The sequence below is a fragment of the Doryrhamphus excisus genome, chromosome 6 (genome assembly GCF_030265055.1).
Source record: "Doryrhamphus excisus isolate RoL2022-K1 chromosome 6, RoL_Dexc_1.0, whole genome shotgun sequence".
NCBI lineage: Eukaryota > Metazoa > Chordata > Actinopteri > Syngnathiformes > Syngnathidae > Doryrhamphus > Doryrhamphus excisus.
In genome coordinates, this window is record NC_080471.1 from 13,606,177 (window position 1) to 13,620,973 (window position 14,797).

Consider the following 14,797-nt stretch of genomic DNA (forward strand, 5'->3'; position numbering starts at 1 on the left):
CGTACAAGCAGGAGCCTCAAATTGCATGGAAAAAAGCAGGAGAGCTCGGGTGGGAGGAAAAAGAGGTGGTGGGGGAAGGGGGCGGAAGAAAAGAGCAAGGGGGGGGGGGGGTTAGGATGGGAAAAAAGCCTATCATCCTTCCATCCCAGCAGACCGCCGGTGGCGTTCCAGCCTGTCAGTTTCACTAGCATGTGGAAGTGGAGCACTGCAGCGTCTCTGACCTACATAGTGTGTATTATGCCGTTACTGGAGCTCCCCGTGCCGCGGGGAGGGGGGGCTGTCGAACCCGAATACTCAACGAGACGCTTTCTCTCCTCCTCGCCCACCAGCCCTCTACGTCTTCGATGCCGCTTACGGAGCATTGAGATGATTTTTTTATGACCTGCGTTTGACACAGGCTGAAAACACTCAGTTTAACCAAATAATCACACAAACCGATTACCTACGAGAGATGGCTGTATTATCTGTATTACCCCCCACTTCTCACACTGGGGAGAGATGGAGTGAGATGGATGAGTTAGGGAGAGGTTTTGGGTGGGTGGGGGTGTTGGGTATGCAGACATGGCAGGATATTCACCTCACACAGACAGCTGTGATTGGGCCAGATTAGCTATTAGAATACATTAACATGTCAATAGGCCATCACAGCTGAAACTCCACATAGAACCAAGAGGAAGAAGAGGCGGTGGAAGTGTAGGGGAGGGGGTGGAGGCTGAAAATAAGGGGTCTTTGAACTCCCACTCAGTGAACACAAGGAGGAAGGACAGCCGAGATCTAGTGCAGCTTTGTCCTGTACAACCAGACATAGATTAGACTGCACGATTGCACTTTAGTACCATTTACAAGGTTTCTAAACAGTCTGCAGACTGTTGAGTCACAATAACGGTCCGATACACAAAATCGCCTTACCTGGAGCATCAAACATCAGGACTATACTTTAAAAATCACTGTGTGAGCAACAGCCTTTAGGTTTGGAAACAAAAACCTCTATAACCTGTGTATAGGAAGAAGTCTTTTTCATACATTTACTAGGGCAGCCATCACCAAATAGTGGTGGTGATAGTGGTCCAGATACGGATCTAGTGATGGTGCTTTAAAGAGGACAGCCAAGAGCCCATGACCAATCAAAGTGAATGGAACCTAAAACACTACCTCTCGCCCGAAGACAGCTGGGATAGGCTCCAGCATACCCCCGCAACCCTAGTGAGGATAGGCGGCAAAAAAATGGATGGATGGATAGGAACTATAACAATGAAATTGTATGTAATGTATGTAAAATGTAAAAACGTATTGCAGTGGCAGATTTTGGGCGTAATGACTTCAATTATTACAGTTACATGAAGGCAAACGTGGTGACATCACTCATAATGAGCCAATGAAATTGTTTACTTCCCAAGCTGTGAAAGAGAGAACCATGGCTTGCTAAATGGATGGACCGATATAATGTCCATTCTCCCAGAATTGAGTGCCAAACCGCTGTGTCTCATATGCTCAACTATAGCGCTGGTCAAAAGCGGGAATGTGACGCACCATTATGAGACAAAAACACAGATCATTCAAGGGAAAGTATTGTACGAGAGGGCCAGAGTCATAACATATTCATTTACACCACGTCAACATGCAAGTTCACTAAGGATTGTGTGGATATTGGGACACAACAAACCGGCACGGTTGCAAATTTTATTTATTGTATTTGTTACATTGTTTGTACAGTTGAACTTCTTATTATTTATGTGACATTTGCTTCTGTTGTCTTTTAAACTCAAAGAACAGTAGGTGCCAAGTTAATTGTGTTGTATTGAAACCATAGGAAACATTCCTGTCCGTTGGGGGGTTGAGAGACATGACAGAAAATAACTCAGAATCACTTTACTAGGCAAACAAACACACCGTTGTGTATTTGTGTCAATAAGGTGCATGTTAATATCCAGGGGCTCCTTACACACAACCATTCTCAATTGGCAATTTGGTTTGTTTAGATGATAAAACATTCTACCATTATGGTTTCTGTCTAAACACTGAAAACCTGCAAAAAAAGAGGACGTTCATATGCGTGTTTGATAGGGCTTCTCCCGTAAAGTGTACATTAACTTTGACCAGTGAAGACAAATTACTGCCATGATTGAAGAGTCTCAACCCTAATATAGCGCAGTAAAAATAGGCTTTTGCTTAAGCTGGGAGGTTTTCCTTTTTGTCGCATGGCATGCAAATAAATAACACTGACAGTTTTGACAATGCCTCCAAAAAAACAAAAAAACGTTCTTTTCTAAACAAGCCCTGTCTGTGGACCTCGGCCTTCTTTCAAAGCATCGGCTGAACCGTGCCAGCAATTTAGGACATGCCACACACAACAACTCTACAATGAGCCAGAGACTGTAAAGTCACTGCTCACAATTTCGACATGGGAGTCCAGAACTAACCTGGTCTGACCACCACCAACACCACATATACAACTCAAGGATGGATAATTGCCTTCGACCTGACAGGGCAACTCAAGCATCCAGCAAATTTAAACCTAGGCGAACCAACCGACACAGTTGTTGGAGTTTGTCCACCTGCCGCTAGTTAAAGGAGACAGAATGCTTCCAGTGGCACTTTGCAGTCTGGCAGACAAGCAGGCTTCCACTTCACCGTCTCCATAGACTCATTTCCACCATGCAGGGAGTTGGGGTTGCATTTGTTGACATTGTCACAAGATGAGTGGTGTACCCAAAATAACTGTCCCTTATTGTAAAATATTTTGGCACGCTCCCCCTATGGTTCCAACAAGGGTCATACAGCACGTTATACCAGTTTTACAACTTTTCAAACATGTTGCATTGAGCAAGTTTAAACATGTGACGTACTGCTGTTTTGCATATTTGAAATGACATACATCAAAAAGTATTGCATTGAGATTACATACAAAATTAGAATAATAGTAAAAAGGAGAACTCATCTTCAGTTAGCTGCTTGAAAATTTGCCCCGCCGGACAATTTAGTTCATAAGACGTGCAGTACGGATCTGTGATATATAAGCTATCTGGCTAGTGTGGTATGACATCACACCATTTGTTAGTTATTGTCATCCTGCCTACACGTTCCAGAATGGAAACACCAGCCTGGATTTCTGATCTAGAACACAATGAAAACTGTACATTAGTGCTATATTGCAATCTGAACTCAAACATACATGCAAAGGAAGTGTCCACAGATGCAACGAGTAACCTTGCTTTTTAGTCAACGCTGCTCTTAAAGCCCAGCACAGTCAAGTAAAAGTAGAAAGGAAATCTTTCTCTAATGCGGCTTATGGAAATGGGTTTTAAGACTTGCTGAATGCTGTCATCTGGAAGCACAAACATGGCTGTGCTGCAAGAGCAGACAAGCAATGTTGTTCATTGCCCGAGGGGGATTGTGCAGAAATGTGACTGAGGGTGATAGATGGCAACGAGCGGGTTCACGCTGCGTTTCAGCAAGACACAAAAGACACATTCAAGACACCACTGTCTTTTGTACCATGTACATGTTCTCCTGGACATTTTCTAGCCGTGTTAAGGGAGAACTATCACTGCAGGAATCCTACCTTTGCTCTGAGGGGGGTTCTGGGTGCGATCGCGGAGAATGTTGATCTGGTGAACGGCTCCGAAAGGTTCAAAAAGCTCTTTGAGTTCTGTCTCTGACCAGGAGCGAGGGATCTGTCCAACAAACATCTTGATGGAGTCTGGGTCTGGCTGATCCAAGTGTTCCAATGACCCATTCATCTTGCTGCCGTTGCTGGAAAAAGGAACAGAGAGGGGAAATTGTGTTTGTGAATTCTGGCATTAAAATCATTCCTTAGAACTGTAGCACTAAACTGTTATATGGGTATTTTAGTGGACAATTTCAAACCTATTATAATCCCTACAAGTTTCTGCTAAATGATGATGTTCACTATCCAGTCTTCGAGAGGATCAGTGGGTGGAAAGATGTATAATTTTCTGAAGGACTTTCAAAATAAGGGGGGTGAGATGCAGGTGATATTCAGCACCCTTTAAAATAGCTATCACCAGACTATAGCCCTTCAGCTCATGTTTATCAAGAAAGCACTGGAAACATCAATAATGCAAAGAATGACTGGATGACTCAAGACCTTGACATCAAGCTCGGGTCTTACATGAATTCTGAGAGAGACGCATTGAATTTGATCAGATGGTACTTATCATACCATTTTTTTAAAGTGTTGAAAACAACGGAAAGGCCATGTTTTACCGCTTGTTTTAGTCTTTCATTTAATTAATGAAAGCATTGCTCGGGTACATAATGTTGTGTTCTCAAATGTATTTGCAGTGACATGAATAAGCCGCCACCACATTTTAATTGACGTCAGAAAAATGGCCTTACTGCACACTTAAATGGATGTGTCATTAGGAAACATTTAGGGCACGACATTTAGCATTTAAAGGGATAGCAACCTCAGAATCGACACGTCAGTACCAGGGGCTCAAGTATTTTGTAACGCTTCTGTTGGAGGCAAAATGATCAGTACGGAATGTTAGCCATGGCGGCTTTTCCCCATTTGATCAGTCATCCATATGGGTACTCCATAACCAGGCTTCTCTATGCAGCAATGACGATGTGATTTGAGAGTAGAAGAGCGGTAATGGAAGGGACTAAAATGGTAACTTGTGCCATTTTCCTCGAGGGGAAAGCCTTTGTGACAGAGAGTCCAAACTACCGCATCTCTCTTGCAAGGAAAATAAACCACACAGCCAAAGAGTGGTGGTTACAGAGAAAGAGGCCGGAACTAAATCTATCCACTTGACAGAGAAAAACAGTGTTTGGCGTTTAGCACCAACACACAATGAGGATTAAGTCGTACCAAGTACAATACAAAAAAAATTATGCCATAGATCACTGGCATTCAACTTGCGGCCCACGGGCATAATTCTACCCATTAATTACTTTAGACTGCCCCACAAGTTCAGTTGAAAAGCACCTAACATTTTTGTAGTAGGTCCTGGAAAAACAGCATTGACAAAATCTACAAAATAATAACAGAGAATTCCAGTTCCTGTGTTCTTATGCTTATTATATAATACAGCATGTACCACAGAACAAATGACTTGAATAGCCTTGCCATAGATACTCTATGTCAAACGTGAGAACAAAATAAGGAAGCATATAAAATATCTATTTTGCACACCGACCTTTGGACGCGAGCCATCCATCTCTTACAAATGGAGCCTAGACGTTCAGCAGAAACACCAAACTCCTTGAGGGATTTAAATGACATTCTAACAAATAACGCTTCCGCTCACTCGCCTCCCTGAAATCCAACTCCACGCTTGGCTATGAAAGCTTTTATTCCCACAGCACTGTCAACATAGCCGAATGACTTAGGAACAGTCGGGCCTCCAGCCCCCTCCCCGAGCCACTAAGCAGGCACCGCAAAGCTTTAAAAGCTCCACGAATCGCTGGTTCGTGAGACTTTTGCGCCGCATTTCCTTTCCTCAGGGCGCTGAGGCGATGGTACAGGGAGTAACCTACAGCTTCTTCTGCACAGCAGGGGAACAATTGCATATTGTTCCCCATGCCGTCGAACACTATTCACCACTCTGCAACAAGCACAATGGGCCAACTCAGGGGGCCGCTGCGGAATACATGGAGGGCTACGTCTGTTGAGGCATTGGTGTGTGACAACCGCTCTCCAGTTGTGCCTTCAGTGTGCCGTCACCATTTTGCTTTGAGAGAAATCTGACTAAAAAAATATTTTATATAAAAAATGAATACAGAAAAAAAAAATCCTAGTTCATTCGATTTGAGCCATTATCCTATTTTACACAGCGGCATGTGGTTGCATCTGAATTGGGCATGGTGGGAGAAGCAGTCGCATTCATGAAACGGCAATGGCTGCCATATATAAACTAGTGAGGCTATGCTGCTAGCATTTTTTTCCTCTGTCGCTGTTTTGCATAAACAGCACCAACATGGAAATGGGGGTCAGGGATTTTGATCCACAAGATGAAAATCATCATAGATGTTTTCTTTATTTTTTATTTGTATTGTTTATGCAATAGTTACGGCAGGCTCAAACACCAAAAGGCATTGCTTCAAAGCACTTCTAAAGAATCTAAAATTGAGCTGAGCATCACTATTCTGACCATTTGCATGCCGCCCAAGGAGTTCTAGAATATGGTGTAATGTTCCTTACTAGCACTGCAGTTCATCTCTTTCTTTGTCATAACATAAAGCCCAAGTCAAAGTAGCTTGGCTGAGGACACAACAGCGTGCTTCTTTTGCTGACGAGCCACAAACAGGCGCAGGGCGTTGATGTCTGTAGGCAGCTGACAAGCCACCAGCCACGACAGTTGTGCACGTCCTACCACACCGGTCGTAAAAAGCAAGTGATTTATCTGGACCATGTGTCTGTCCGGCTGCTGAGCTCTGACCGGGCAAGCATGCCAGTGCTACTTCTTTGCTCAGCCCTGTGATAGAAAGGCAGACAATTGGGCAGTGTGACGACACATTATTCTGAAAGAACAGCATTGCGTTGCCCAATAGTTGAACCAAGAAAAGATCTTAATGTTACTCTTTTAGTTTGACACTTACTGTACTGTATTGACTTGAAAGTAAGTGCACGCAATTGCCTTGCATGAGGTTACAAGATACATCAGACCTCAGTTCAGCCAAAACCACCTGTCAGTCGGATCACCGGAAAAGATGCCATCTCCACATAGCACAAGACCATATTCAGTGCGTCCCACTGTGATGCGGTTTTGATGGAGTTCAACTTGTGACTGCAGGTGGTTGATGTTCAGCTTTGTTTGGTGTTAAAACAATCAGTCAGTCATGTCTCCATCATACTTGTGGGTAAACAGTACAAGTCTAACTATCTAGAATAGTTTGGTTCATCCATCACAGGCCTAGTGTGCTGTGTGTGGGGAGAAGTTTGATTCAATTTAAAAAGAATTATCCAGAACTTTCCACAGTGAGGATGTTGCTATCCTCATCCAATTACCTGCATCAAGATGGAGGGGAAAAACACAACGTGCCTGTCACTCACGCACATCAAACACCACTATTATCATCCCCATGGTAAACAAACTGCAGGCTTGCGCCAATGGGGAGTTAGCGTTCATTTTGGGTTTTGGACAGCATTTTCATTTGATATATATTTTACTGTTTGTAACATGGGTTAGGGACTGTGCGATATGGACCAAAACTCATATCAGATCGCTCGGCGTAGCGAAGGGATACTCAAAGCTAACAGCTGCTCCCGAGTGTAAACAATGGCGCAAGAGGCAAGCTACAAACGTAATAAGATCCAACCCCCCCCCAAGACAGAAACAATCCGGTCGGTGGGCTCGAAGAAGATGGGGACCACAAATTTGACTGCCCTAATACTATCCAGAATGGCTAATGTAGATCATTAAAATGCATCTAAAGCACATATCTCAGGACATCAACCACTATTTAGGTGTTCACTGGAGCCTGCAACATAACTTATATTACTGCGGTGTTGTTCTAATTAAAACATTGATCAACAAGCTCTTGTAGTAAGGGCACTGTTCCAATTAAAAATGTAGTGTTTCCTACTATTGTAACCAAATGTTGCCCAGTTGCCTCAGGCTGTGGCAACGAGCCGCACGTCGCTGCTGTTATGCTTTATGTGGTATTTGACACGCAGACGCAAGCTGCTGAGGAAAAGATGAAAATCAGCCAAACAGCTGCTTGCTCGCCATTCCCTCAAGTACATAACGAGTTGTTCTTCAACGGCCATATAAAAACTTAAGAGTGGCTATAACAGCTTGGTTAGAGAGAGAGAGAGAAAAAAAAAAACATACATACGTATATAAGTTGCAACTTAAAAAGCTACTTGCATAAGTTAATTTAATGAGAGTGATTCTGCAGATGTCCAGAATTTGGCATTAATTAATGTGAGGTCCCATTCCTTCCCAGCTGCCAATGACTCCCAATCATCTGAGCGCGGCCGGCCTTCATTATTGCATCTCAATCAGAGGACAGATGCCTTTGTATTATATTAGTGTTCCACTTGGCCCATGCGTTAATAAACTGGCAGAACTGGCCTCAACAATGGGGCTCAAAAGACATTGTAAAATGTTTCTTACATTAAAGCCGTTAAACACAACATGGTGAAAATCCACTCAATGAGCCCCGGCATTCAAAACTAAGCTAACCCCTACTAGCCTCCATTCAGTCGACTTTTGTCTGCGTTTATCACCATTTCAACCTGATTAGGTCAGGAGGGCATTGTTCAGTGCTTCTAATGATTTTGTGCCATGATTGATCTGTCCGCGGAGTAAATACTTACCCACGCGAACATTCCTTCTCCTCACGATGACAGCATTTGATTAATCTTATATATCCGCCACGGGGCGCAGTCATCAACTCGGCTTGTTTACATTACGTTTGGGATGGCTGTATCTTCCAGCAAAGGACTTCTCAGTTAAAAATGCTGACCGCAAACAAGCATCTTGTTGAGTCTTAGAAGCAAAATTGAGAACTAGGTATCCACTCTTCTGTCTTTGAGTGACGCAGCGACTGAGGCGTTGTGTTAGTCCGCCAAATATAGTTTGTGTTAGCTGCTACAATAACAATATCACTCTAGCTCAGTTAACATAGAAGGCGGTTATGTATGGAAATAGAACAGAAGTGAAATAAATGATTCTGTTTCACATAAGGATTGTGAATGATGGACAAAATTTCCCCCCAAAAGTGCAGTTTTCCTTTAACACTTGTGGCCGAGAAGGGAAACACTGTTGTTTGCAAAAGTTGTAAACAAACCGCTGAAAGATGGCACATGTTGCTTTTCAAATAATTGTGCACATGTTCAAAATTTCACCTCAATGCACAAAATCCTGTGGTCTACTTTGATCACGGCCTAATTTTCCATGCTGGCAATGACTCCCGTTCATCTGAGCACGGCCTGATTTCATTGTTGCGTTTCCCCTGTGTGAGGACAGACGCCTTCAATCAATCAGGCTTTCATTTGGCCCATATGCTAACAGACTGGCAGCATCTGATGACGATGACGCCCGAGCCATTAACTCCATAATGACACCAGGGGTCCCCGGAGGTCGCAGATGATGATGCTAAAGTAAAGCCGGTGGTTAACTATCAATGTGTGCATCTCAAATGGGGCAGAAAAAAGGAGGGCAATTACACCTTCACTTTACAGCTTCAGGGGCTTGTCTAAAATCATCCCAATTCTCTTATTTGTGTTCAAGAGGAATGTTTGAGTGCTGCAATGAGGACAACTAGGACACCAAATGAATAGCAGACACTAAATATAGTACACATACTGCCTGTGACTGCACACACACACATACACATACACACATATCCAACAGGGAAGAGCGCCATTTCCGCCTCATATGGACTGCAACTTCAAAAAGACACTTGCCGGAAAGATGTATTATTTCAAATAAAAGGACATTATTTAGACATGACTTCAGCTCATTTTTAACAACTCAACGACCACATCATTCTGGCGAGTGAACTGTGTGTGCTTCTGGTGTTATGCAACGCTTCGCCACATTTTCTTTTGTTTGTGAATCTTGCCACATCATTTGCACAGCTCCTATCTCGCTATCCCATAACGCCGACATGGAGGGAGTGATTAGATGATAACGACTGTGTGCTTGCATAGTCAAAGTAGTCCTACAAAAGGCAGTCTTAAGCCCCTTTCACACAGCTGGTCGGGGCCCTTTTCTCCAGTGATGCTGTTCTCAAAGACAGTGCGGGGGACAAAGATGATCTGGCAATTTTCCAGCTTCGGAGTTTGTATCAGAGCCCAAACAGTGCCTGTGTAAAAGTGGATCCCACAATGCCAATTGTCACTCATACAAGGTCTCCCTAGTCATGCAACTAATTTTTTGATTGCAGATGTCATGTCGCCATGTAAAAGTGCTCATGGATACAGGAAAGTGGTTCTCTCTAAAAGGCACAGGACAATAAAAGAATGTTACCGTTACGGCTATTTTAACAGATCACTGTGTGAAAGAGGCCATAGTGTAAAGTGTTGCAGGCCTCTAGGTTCCTCCATTTCAGAATTCCAACAAAATGTCATCTAAACTCACTGAAAAGATAAAAGTTCAAAGTACAATCATGTGTATAGCCAATAAAGGATTACTGAATTTTGCTTATTCCTTGTCTTTTCTGTGACACTTGATGGATCTCGCACTACTGTGCTGCATACTACGTGTCCAAAAAGAAAGACGATCACTTTGATGTTTAACTTAGTGACACACTGCAGCTCCTCTATGGCTGCCATGGGAATCACACTTAAGCCCCAACAGTAACTCTCTCCTGTCAACAATCAGATGGATAAATCAATCTTAAGTACAACTGCTGCCAAATATACCCTAAATCCCCGATATGATCTAGAAGAGAGCAGCTCGCTTCTGTTACAAAACCTTGGTTCACAGTGCATGGTATGACGCACAATTTGGATTATTAAATCAGTTTTGTTCATGTGGTTGGTCACATTACCAAAGAAATGCGACATTGTTAATATGATTTAAAGTGTCTGTAGCTTTTTTTTTGTATGGACCTTATAAGACGGTGCGACTTATGTATAAAGAGGGACTGCACTTTTTGGGGGGAATTTTGTCCATTAACCACAATCCTTATGTGAAACATGAACACGTTTCTTTCCCTTTTCTGTGCATTATAAATGAGAAAACAAGTTAATATGAACTAGCTAACAAGCCCTCTAAAACAACAATAATGTTGCATTGTTTGATATACACGCTGTGATAATGATTGTTCATACTTAAGTCGCATTATATACATATAGGCTTTATATCTACATACAAGGCTTGAGTCGCTTGACATGAAAAAAAAATCAAGAAACAGGTCACACACACAAAAAAAAAATCGGAATTGCCCTACAGTTTGCTGGCAGTTGAATAGCCTAGTTTTCAAACTAGGTTAAAAGGGACAAACTCATTACTCTACAAGATACTTGGTGTGCTCTTGAGTGCGGTCTCGTTTACGTTCACACATGTATTTTATCAGCGGACCAGAGGCACTAAGTTATGCTTAAAGCCACTCCTCAATTGGGACTGTATGCGACATTTATATTGTGCGACCAGTCACATGTACAAAACATGACATCTTTCAGGTCACATACTAATTTATCTTTCTCCTTGGTGGGGTTTTTACTGGCTGAAATTTTACCATCTGAGACGCCGTCACTGAATTGACCCCTTTTGTTTAACTAGGTATGTTTAGCTATTATATTTAGACTTCTGGGCCTACTTGTCGATTATATTCACTCAGCTTTCTGTTTTGTCTTACTAATCATCACCTGGTTTTGCTCGTACTTAATGACATCATATCCAGTGTTTTGGTTTACTGGTGTAGTCACAGTCCACACTTGCCTCACTCTAGAGTCGCTTGCATGTAGATTGCGAAACATCTCATGTGGTCTCGTGGTGGATCCACTCTTGTCGTTTTTGTTCTAGTTAAAACTGTAGTCTGTTTGCTCTGCTAGTACAGTTCAGTTCGTGTGGTCAAGTGTGAAAAGACTCATACACAAAAGCAGTCTCTGAGATGTGGTAATTTGCTGTCATTAGTAATGTATAGGTTAATGATAGTTGCTAAACTTTGCCAAATTGCTACTATGAGCGGACAATAAAATCTAATGCTTACGTGCTCAGAACAGGAAGATGAATAGATATAATACATGAAGCATATTTAAAAGTTAGAACCCTGTAGGCAACCACATAACCTTCTGTATGTAAGCCCGGAAGCATGAATACAATCATTAAACATACATTGAACAAACATTGAAAAAAATATTTTCAAATGGTTTGCTGAAGTTGTCAGCCATCTTTATGTAAATCATATCCTCTTTGTTACATCTCTGCTTGTAAAATATCATATTTTTTTTTAAATAGGAAAATCCTACTAGTCCATGTGACCTGGAAGACGTGTTCTTATAGATGTGACGTCAATCAAAGCACGACTTAACCAATAAAATGCTCAAAATTAGAGCATTATTTGGTTCCTAATAACATACAGGCGTGAACGCAAACCACACCACATAAATGACCAAGTGTCCTTTTTTAAACAATTTTTGCCCGGACCTGGGCACCAGAATAGAAATGTTAGTGCACCTTCAGGTGGTCTTAGTCCACCTGTTTGGTCTGGTCCTGGGTTCAGTGGACTGTGTTCCCACTTGACCAAACGGACGACAGCGTTGACAGGATCTAAACTGCCAAGTGTTAACGCACTCTAAAAAGTGCATTGTAAACCTATTTGCATGGAGTGTGTGTCTTTCCCGGTGTTGTTTACATGTTTGGTCACAAGATCTCAATTTGTGACTCAATAAGAATGTAATAAAACGGCGTGGGTTACATATTTGGGTAAGCCTCCATTACGGACCGGAGAACAGCTAACTGGCTAAGTTAGCTAGCGAGCAGAAAAAAACGGGAAGAGGCATAGCATGCTAAAACGGCACCATTAATGTCGATTCAACAATACAAGACAACAATGTCACTATAAAATAATATTATTAAACTTCACTTGACACACTTCCCTTTACTGTTGGCAATTGAGCGAGATGCAATTCGAACCGCGACCGTTTGCTACACTACACGACGGTGAAAAACTACTTTGCCACGATGGTGGCTAACTTGTCTGTATGACTTAACGTTAAATTATATTTAAAACAAAATAAATACTTATTAATCGCTTATCAAGGCAACCTTAAATAAACATGCGTTCTCCGGAAGCACATGTCCATTGACTGATGTCGCGCGCTTGGTAGCTATTGCTAGCAACCCTCGCGCTCCATTTTGTGTGTATTTAAACACTAAACGCCAGCTTTGTTGTGTCTGTCACACAAATGCGACTTCTGTGTACCGCAGTTATTCAGTATAACATGCAGATGTTTTATATAACCTCGACGCTAGTGGACGAACCGTCGCGGTTTTGTGGGTTAGCATGCTAAAGCTTGCTAGCGAGTGTTTCATCACCAAAGCTACAACTTAACAACAAAAAGAAAAAGAAAAGCGAACATCAAATCAAAAACAACACAAACACTTTACTTACATTGTGTCGCCTGACGCCATTAACCGGCTATCAGTCAGGGGCAGGAAATCCAAGTTATAAGCCGTAGTCATACTCTTCTTTAAAACAAAAACACACACATACACAGCACAGCACGCCGCGTCTAGTCTAACAATGAGGAGAAGTGCACGTCCGCACACACTCGCATGGAGGAAGAAGCTCCAACAGACAAGCAAGAACAGGTGCAAAGAGTCGGGGGGCACTGAGGGCGTCTCCTACTTCCAAAACGCATGTGAACACAGATATTGCACCGGTGTCCGCCTTGCTCCGTACTCCTCATACAAGTATGTGTACCGTGCACGGACTGAGCAGACCGGTGGGGCTGTCACACTGCACGCAGAGAGAGAGAAGCTGCCTGCAGCAAAGCAGAGGCGTGGTCTCCGTCTGCTAAAAGTCTCCAAACTCCCTGCTGCTACACAAAAATGAGGCTTAAAAAAAGCATATTTCGCCTTTATGTAGATTAGTAACGACATGCATGGACTTGCATCGTGCAAATACGACTTAAATGTGTTACATATACGGTTTGTTTTGGAGTGCAGTCAATGATGAACGGAATATATGTATTTTTGGTATATCATGAGGGAGCCCTACAGGTTGTTTTGTGTACTGTAGCTACTAAGTACACTAACACACATACTGTATTCCTTCTTCTAGGAAGAATAATGTTCATTCATTCACTTTTCCTCAAAAGGGTCGCGGGGGTGCTGGAGCCTATCCCAGCTGTCTTCGGGCAATAGGCGGGGTCCACCCTGGACTGGTGGCCAGCCAATCACAGGGCACATATAGACAAACAACCATTCACACTCACATTCATACCTATGGACAATTTGGAGTCGCCAATTAACCTAGCATGTTTTTGGAATGTGGGAGGAAACCGGAGTACCCAGAGAAAACCCACACATGCACGGGGAGAACATGCAAACTCCACACAGAGATGGCCGAGGGTGGGGAAGAAGAATGTATTAGTGGAAAATACTATCAAAAATAATAAAAAAAAAAATTAAAATAAATGCTACAGAAACAGGGGAAGACCCAGGATTCGTTGGAGAGACTATGTCTCTCAACTGGCCTTGGCATCTGCCGGTACGAGCTGCACAAAGTATCAGGGAAACAGGAAGTCTGCTTAGGCTGCTGCACATTGATGCTCAGAAAACGGATGGATGGATGCTATGGCAACAAACTTCCGAATCCTTTCTTCTTCACTGCAAACGAATTGAGACTGAGCCAACAGCGCCAAGTAGTGCACCCCATTTCACCTCCAGTACAGTGAGTCACCATGCAACCGCTATTCAACCTTCACAGCCCCACAAATGTGCAGATTTTTGGTTTGGAAAAAAAAGTATTCAGTACAGTCAGTAATAATATATAAAATACAGGTAAAATGTATACATTTACCACGGTTTAAAAACACAAAAACACCTTTTTACATGTTTGTATTTTGCTTCATTGATAATGTTTGTCAGGATGTGTGTTACAAAAATAATATATTCTTATTTCCCAATTAAACCTGTATGTAGCTGTGTAAACTGTACTGAATGACTGAATCAACAGCACCACTGCTGGTCACAAACAAGCAGTGCACTTCTTTTTCAAAATCCAAACACTGCTATTTCACCCGAGGGAGTGGGGTCTGACCACTAGTCTTACGGTATCGTGGACTTGCTGGGGAAAATTCCGCCATTATGAGGCTATATAGGTAGACTGTGTGTTTATATTGTTGTATACAGTATATGTAACACAT

General features: G+C 42.5%; 1 protein-coding gene across 8 annotated transcripts in view; it reads right to left on the bottom strand.

Moving 5' to 3' along the window:
• LOC131131618 (CUGBP Elav-like family member 2) overlaps positions 1–14,797 on the bottom strand; it is a 36,938-nt gene that overhangs the window by 18,898 nt on the left and 3,243 nt on the right. For 5 of the 8 annotated variants that reach the window (XR_009130219.1, XM_058076470.1, XM_058076469.1 and 2 more), the window contains exon 2: positions 3,563–3,753. Coding sequence is in view for 7 of the 8 variants with exons in the window: in XM_058076470.1 (XP_057932453.1) it covers positions 3,563–3,753 (191 nt within the window). In the remaining variant the exon portion in view is untranslated. Of the gene's footprint in view, positions 1–3,562; positions 3,754–5,165; positions 5,503–13,038; positions 13,481–14,797 lie in introns of those variants that run through there. The other 3 variants (XM_058076473.1, XM_058076472.1, XM_058076471.1) reach the window with 3 other exon arrangements.